At 44.6% G+C, this 8,026-nt stretch overlaps 1 protein-coding gene across 1 annotated transcript in view; it reads right to left on the bottom strand.

Annotated features, from left to right (window-relative positions):
- The window catches only part of Camlg (calcium modulating ligand), a 10,865-nt gene extending 6,170 nt beyond the window's left edge, over positions 1-4,695 (bottom strand). The window contains exons 1-2 of the mRNA XM_021215784.2: positions 4,444-4,695; positions 2,499-2,959 (exon numbers count right to left, since the gene is read on the bottom strand). Of these exons, the coding sequence (XP_021071443.1) occupies positions 2,499-2,959; positions 4,444-4,609 (627 nt within the window). The 5' untranslated portion in view covers positions 4,610-4,695. The remainder of the gene's footprint in view (positions 1-2,498; positions 2,960-4,443) is intronic.
- Positions 4,696-8,026: the final 3,331 nt, after the last annotated feature.

The following is an 8,026-nucleotide window of genomic DNA, read 5'->3' as shown; positions in this document are numbered from 1 at the left end:
CAATAATAAATAAATCTTTAAAAAAAAATTGGCAGCTTTTTCCTTTTCAACAAAAGAAAAAGATCAATATGGCACTTATTCTACATAATTATTTCTAAGATGTAAAAGGTTATCAAAGAGGCAAAGGAACAAACATTGTTGTGGGGCAGAGGCAAGAAACAAACAACTAAGAGCACTCGACTGCTCTTCCAAAGGTCCCGAGTTCAAATCCCAGCAACCACATGGTGACTCATAGCCATCCGTAACAAGATTTGANGCCCTCTTCTGGAGTGTCTGAAGACAGCTACAGTGTACTTACATATAATAAATAAATAAGTCTTTTAAAAAAAAAAAAAAAGAAACAAACAACTGAATATCTGATATGAATAAAACCTGAAAACCAAAACAACAAAAAATCCTTACATAGAAATGAGGCACAGGGCCTGGATAGATGGCGCAGCAGAAAAGAACACTTCTTTTTTTGTTGTTTTGTTTTGTTTTAGTTTGTTTTTTGGTTTTTTCAAGACAGGGTTTCTCTGTATAGTCCTGACTGTCCTAGAACTCACTTTGTAGACCGGGCTGGCCTCGAACTCAGAAATCCACCTGCCTCTGCCTCCCAAGTGCTGGGATTACAGGCGTGTGCCACCACCGCTCGGCAAGAACACTTCTTGTTCCTGTAAAAGACCTGGGTTCAATTCCCAGGGCCAAATTCACAACCACCGATAACTCTGGTTCCACAGAGCTCTGTCACCCTCTTCTGACTGGGCAGGTACTCAGCACACAGTAAGTATACATATATATATATGTAAGCAAAATACCCACACACATACAATCAACAAATCTATTTAAAAATAAAAAAACAGGCATAGCTTTTGAATCATGACAGCACAGAGCCCTTAAATAAAAGCGGCTCTTGGCTCACAGACTAAGATCATCTGCTCTCTGCTATGGTGAGAATTTATCATCAGGGAAGACAATCAAATCTGTTGAGCAGATCTATTTAAGAAAATATTTGCATAAAAGCAGAGGTTCTGTTGTTGTGCTGTTATTGTTATTTTGTTTTGTTTTTTTGAGACAAGAGTTTTTCTGTGTAGCCCTGGCTGTCCTGGAACTCACTTTGTAGACCAGGCTGGCCTTGAACTCAGAAATCTGCCTGCCTCTGCCTCCCAAGGGCTGGGATTAAAGGCATGTGCCACTATACCTGGCTGCCTAAAGCAGATTTTTTTTTTTTTAATTTGATGTGTATGTTTTGTCACAGTTTATTTTTTTTAAATATTTATTTATTTATTTATTTATTATATGTAAGTACACTGTAACTGTCTTCAGACACTCCAGAAGAGGGCATCAGACTTCGTTATGGATGGTTGTGAGCCACCATGTGGTTGCTGGGATTTGAACTCAGGACCTTTGGAAGAGCAGTCGGTGCTCTTAACCACTGAGCCATCTCACCAGCCCCCCCTAAAGCAGACTTTAAAACCTGTTTTGCCTAATGGTGTATGAAAATCTTATGTACATACCCAATACACAGTAAGCATTCTTAAAAATGACTATTGAATGGACCTACTTCAACCAGGCAGTGGTGGCAAATGCCTGTAATCCCAGCACTTGGGAGGCAGAGGCAGGTGGATTTCTGAGTTCAAGGCCAGCCTGGTCTACAGAGTAAGTTTCAGGATAGCCAGGGCTACACAAAGAAACCCTGTCTCAAAAAAACAAAAAACAAAAAACAAAATGAATGGACTTACTTCAAATCAGGACACTGGGGAGGCTGGAGCAGTGGCCCGGTGGGTAACAGCACCTGAGTTCGGTTCCCAGCACCCCCATGGTAGCTCACAGCTGCCTGCAATTTCAGTTCCAGAGGATCTGACACCCTTTTCTGATCTCAGTGGGCACCAGGCATGCACATGGTACACATACATACATGTAGGCAAAACACAAAAATAAACTAATAATAAATCTTTTGAAAAAAGCTCTAACCAAGACACTGAACTATAGACTGTGTCTTTCTGTGCTCTTCTACGTCCCATCATGCACTGTTGTTATGATGCTACTACATTATATAATGCAGAAACCCTTTCTGAGCTATAGACAACTGCCTATACACTGGACCAAAAGAAGTACATCGCAATGTCTCAAACTACTTGGAAAATTACTAGCTAATACAGAGTATATATAGGCATTTGAACTTCCAGTTCTGGGATGAAACTGCCTGTATTTCATCCCGCCTGTCAGCGGTTGTGTAAGAGAATTAATCTGAGTCCTTGTGGGTTCAAGTAACATATAGTGAGTGCATAAAGATGGAATTTAAATGAATAAAAGACAAGCATATAAAGTGGTACCTGGCATGTAGACAGATGTTAGTTATTACCATAAATAGGCTCTCATTCTCTAACTGGGATAAATAACAGAATGTATACTACACTTTCAAACAGCCTAATAGATCTGGTAATGCTGACAAGAAATCCCTCCCATGACAACTCAACTGCGTTCTCCTAGTTAATAACTGGCAGCTCGTGTCTTACCAAATATTTGCAAACAAAGGCTCTGACACCAAGAGCCAGCAGAGCACACCCCACCAATCGAAATATCCGGAAAGAGCCAAACTCTTCTGCGGTACTTCCATCTTCCTGGCTGGGCTTCTCGCTGATCAGCTGTTTGCGCAACTTCATCGCTTCTTCGAATCTGGAAAGATACTGTTCCAGGCCGTGGTGAGAAGCCCTCTGGGCCGGGTCCGCTGTCAGGTCACCTCTGGTCCGCTGCCGAAGCTCAGCTCCATCCTTACTACTGCACTCCGATGGCTTAATGAATGAGTCCAGTTTGTCTCCCAGGTGGGTTCCCCTGACTTCTGCCACACCACCGGGCTGGTCAGCTCCTCCTCCATCCACTGAGTCACCAAGCACTACCCTCTTTGAAACTGAAGGGATGCTGAGGGAGTTCAGTTTGTCATTGTCCAGTGGCTTTGATTTTGTTTGATTTTCTTCTTCTGAGGGGGGAAAAAAAAAATAAAGCCTTGTGTATTACATTCTCACAAACATCTTAAACACTCCCACTGCTGCTAGAACTTGGTCTCTGAGTCCAAACAAATACTGATGCAGAAAACAAAACCAGCTCCTTCGTCTTCACCTTCAAAATACAACGCCGGAAAAAAAAAAACACTCCGGCAGAGGGAAGTTCAAAAGACGAGGACAGAAACTACCAAAGCTAGCAGGGGATATCCCAAGGAATAAAGAACAGCTCTTTCACGGATAAAATACTCAGAGATGTGCCTCAATTTCTTCCACTAGCTGATACTGAAAAAATACAAAATCATTGAAGTCTCTCAAGGTTTCTATTTTACAGTTGCATTTCTAAGTTGGGAGTGCTGTGAGCACAGGGTGTGGCACGCCTGTACCCACTGTTGTTGTCCCCAGGCAGCTATGAACAGGCACTTTTAGGATGCTATTCTAGTTGTTAAAGAGAGAACTCTAAAAATGATAAAATTTTTCAAGCAAAAGAATAGAATAAGAAAGGGACTTGAGAAAGACAAACTCCAACACTTTAAGAATATCTTCAGATTGATCACTACAAAAAATATATTTCCTGGGCTGTTTCAGATGATTTGAAAGTGGTACCCATATCTCTCATTTATATTGTCTAGAAGTTTAGAACTACATCTCTAACGCCTCAGAGAAATTCTTGAGTTCTACCAAGCTCGCAAAGAGCGACTAAAAGCCAAGTACTAAAGGAAACACCCAAATGGAAACTTAGAGAAGTCAAGCATAGTAGAATCCAATTGTGTTCACAAGAACACAGTGTCCTGGACACAAGGTTGCATGAAAGATGAGTTTTCTTAGGGCAAATGAAGTTATTGAAATGTGATGTACGTAAGCTAATGAAAGGAAATCACAGCGGGGACATCACATCTTTCGGGAAGACCTGTGACAAGTGATAATGTTGAAGGCACTGAGCACAGCCACCAAGAAAGGAAAATAGGGTTTCTGATCCACAACGGACGGAGCAGCCAGCCAACGGTTGAGTAATGACTGATGTGGTGGACGAGAGTCACGAAGCAAAAGGCAAAAGCTACGTCATGGGGAGTAACTGGGAAGAAAAGCATTTGGAGCATATAGGAAAATCTCCCTGGGGGTGCAATGGAACAGGAGGTCTGGGGATAAAATGCGCAGCCTTCAAGAAAGGCGAGTAATCAGGAATATAGGGGCTGTCTCCGATAACCGTACACAGAGACTCAGGAACGAAGGCTTTGTGGCCAGGGTGGAGGCGATCTCTGGGCAAGGATCCAAGAAAATAGGAAGCAACAAGGAACGTCCCGGGGTTAAGCGACAATATAATATGGGTCGTCACCTAGGGGGCGGGGACAGAGTTTGGTCAGAGTGCACTTCGGGGACAAAATGTTTACGAGCTGGAGGGGACAGAAGGAGCTTGAAGATTCAAAGGGGTGGGCGGGAGACGGGAAACCGAAGCTCTCACCCGCGCCGCTCCCGGGCCTGTGAAAGCCCATGATCCTGTTGATGCGTTGCTCGGAGTTCATGAGCAGCTTTCTCCTCCGCAGCTCCGCTCGACGCTGAGAAGCCGACAGGCCCGACGGCGCCGCGGGCCTTTCCCCGCCGTCGGTGGCCACAGGCACCGGCTCCATGTTTTCTCTACTGTCTGGATCGGGCTGATCCGAAAAGGCGAGGATGACTTAAGGCAGGGCCGCAGAGTTCGCTCCCACTCCCACTGTAGTCCCGCCCGCTAGGGGGCGGGGACTGGGGAGTGAGCATGCGCCGATGGCCTGCGCGAGGCTCAGCCGCCGTGTTCGGTGAGGGCGAGCCCTGGTCCAGGGTTCCCTCTTCCTAAGTTGGCTCGCCCTGCTCAGGTTTCTCGCCACCAGGTTACTTCACAACTACTCTCGAAGATGAAGGGACCGATGTCCTCCTGATGGGTGAAATGCCAGTAAGGAGCAGGTCCATTTTATTCTTTGCCAGAAAGCAAAATGGAGGCTGCAGCGGCGGGAGTTTTTTTTTTTTGTTTTTTTTTTTTTAACCAGCCAACGCGTCTTTGCTCCTTGGATACGTAATTGCGAGTGCGACGCTTTCCGGGAGCGTGGCCCTGGGATTTGGTGGCTGTGGTGATCCTAGATCTTTACAGAACTTCTGCCAGGTTTCTCCAGTCTCTTCCTTGCCCCTGTCGTCTAAATTGCCAACACTCGGGCTGGTGAGATGGCTCAGTGGGTAAGAGCACCCGACTGCTCTTCCAAAGGTCCTGAGTTCAAATCCCAGCAACCACATGGTGGCTCATAACTATCTGTAACAAGATCTGACGCCCTCTTCTGGAGTGTCTGAAGACAGCTACAGTGTAATTACATATAATAAATAAATAAAGCTAATAAATAAATAAATAAATAAATTGCCAACACTCCCTACTCCCCTTCTCCTTACTCTGCTCTTGCAACCCAGTTGCATGCTTCAATCTCCTTGTAGAGGACTTTGTATTATTATATATTACAAAGGAATCTGCAGTGTGCACCAGCTCCTTGGTTCTGAGTTCTCACCCCAGCTCAGGTGGTGGCATGCTGAAGGAGTGCAAAGAATTAAAACCGTTCACTACTAGCCAGATTTAGCATTTCGGGAAGTGCAAGCTTGAGCAGTTAAAATGAACTGTTTGATTCCATGCGTAGCCGCCCGTTTGGCATGGCGTGTTAAATCGGTTTTTCAAGGAGCATATCTTTGTTCTCAGATCTCTGGTTCTTTGAATAAACCGCACCTCGCCACCAAGGGCCTTCTGTTTTCTCCTACGTGAAGAGAGCCCCCACACCCCGCCTGGTGGGTGAAATGCCAGTAAGGAGCGTTTTCATTTTATCCTCGTGCGGGAAGCAAAATGGAGGTTGCAATGGTCATGTTTGGGAGTATAAGCCTAGCCAAAAGCAGGTGGCTGCGCTGGAAAGATGTGTCAAAAGCCTTTTCAACCCAGCAACAGGGAGACAGGCAGGCATATCTGTATGAGTTCCTGCCAGTGTGATCTACTTAGTGAATTCCAGGCCAGCCAGGGATGTATGGTGAGACACTGTCACAAAAGTCAGCAACAATGGCGCTGGAAAAATGGCTCAGCTGTTGAGCACTGGGTGCTCTTCCAGAGTACATAGATTCTATTCCCATTACCCACAGTTAGTTGTCAGCTAACAACTATCTGTGACTCTTATTTCTGCAGGATCCAGCGCCCTCTCCTGATCACTGCAGGCAATGCATGTATATAGTACAGACAAAATACCATGTGCATAAAATAAATAATAAGTATTTTTTTAAAAAAATCAATTAAAAAAAAACAAACAAAAATCTGGTAACAGATAAATCTGAAAGTTATGGGTTGGAGAGTTGGCCCAGCAGTTAAGAGCACTGGCTGTTCTTCCAAAAGACGGGTTCAATTCTCAGCACCCACATGCCAGTTCACAACTGTCTATGACTCCAGTTACAGACAGTGTTTGTCAGCAAGGCAGATCAGGTTCCCATTTGATGGGCAACCAAGCAATGACACACACTCACCCACCCAGTACGAAATGGAGGCTCAAGATGCAATTGATGTGTTCCGCTGGTAGGCAGGAGGCGTCTACTAAAACGGAACTACTACCTCCCTCCAGGATTTTGTTCTACACCAACAGCTCATCAGCTAGCGGTAAATAGCCTGGTATGAAGGTGCACGCCTTTGATCTCAGCACTGGGGAGGAAGAGGCAGGTGGGTCTCTGTGGGGTTGATGCTAGCTTGGTCTACACAATCAGTTCAGCCAGGGCTACATGCTGAGACCCTGTCTCAAGAAAAAAGAAAAGGAAGAAAGAAAGAAAAAGAAACAAAAAGTTGCTGTCTGACCACTCTGTCCTGCCTCCTGGAGCACAGCTGTCTCTCCGCTTACGTCATTCCTTCTGTTGGAACAGAGAGTAACTGGTGCATGGACGCTTTCACCAGCTTTACAAACGGCTAAATGGCCAACGTTGCTGTCTTCGTCACTTTTCTATTGCTGTGAAGAGACACCATGACTAAGGCAACTCTTATAAAAGAAAGCATTTACTTAGGGCTTGCTTGGAGTTTGGGAGGGCATTAGTCCATGATCATCGTGTTGGAAAGTACGATATAACACAAGGTGCAGAAACAGTAACTGGGGCCTTACATCCTACTCTGCAAGCCATGAGAAAAAGAAAGAGACTCAGCCTGCCGTGAGCGATTGAAACCTCAAACCCCATCTCTGAGTGACACACTCCCAACAAGGCTACACTCTTTATCCTTCTCAAATAATACCATTCCTTCAAATATGAGCTTATGGAGGTCATTCTTAGTCCAAACACCATGGTTGTTTTGGTTCATATCAAATGGATATGGTGTGGGGAAAGTTGTTTGAAAATATCCTCCTATGAGTTTGAGTCCAGGGTGGTCTATAAAGAGAGTTCCAGGACAGCCAGGGCCACTCAGAGTAACCCTGTCTCAAAAAAAAAACAAAAAACAAAAAACAAAAAACAAAAAACATTCTCCTCTACTGGTATGTTCACTCAGGTTTAGTTGGTTTGCTTGTTTGTTAATAGTGCTGGGTGTTTTACCTGAACTTATGTGTGTATGCTCTCTGTTCACTGTATGCAGTATGTAGGAGTCTCTGCAGAGGCCAGGAAAGAATATCAAATCCTCTGGATCTGGAGTCATAAATTCATAAATTCATAAATGGGTGACGGGAAGATTTCTTAGTGCTTAGAGAGTACCAGCTGCTCATCCAGAGATCCTAAATTCAATTCCCAGCAACTGCACGGTGGCTTGCAACCATCTAACAAGGGATCTGGTGCCTGCAGGCATACATGCATATATGTGAATCAGAGCATTCACATATAAAACACATACATACACATACATACATACATACATACATACATACATACATACATACATACATAATTATAAATGGTTTAGACCTTTAATCCCAGGACTCGGGAGGCAGAAGCAGGCGGATTTCTGAGTTCGAGGCCAGCCTGGTCTACTGAGTGAGTTCCAGGACAGCCAGGGCTACACAGAGAAACCCTGTCTCGAAAAACCAAAA

This window comes from Mus pahari, chromosome 16 (assembly GCF_900095145.1).
Source record: "Mus pahari chromosome 16, PAHARI_EIJ_v1.1, whole genome shotgun sequence".
Classification (NCBI taxonomy): Eukaryota; Metazoa; Chordata; class Mammalia; order Rodentia; family Muridae; genus Mus; species Mus pahari.
Note: the sequence above shows the minus strand (reverse complement) of the source record. Positions and strands in the feature narration are given on the sequence as shown.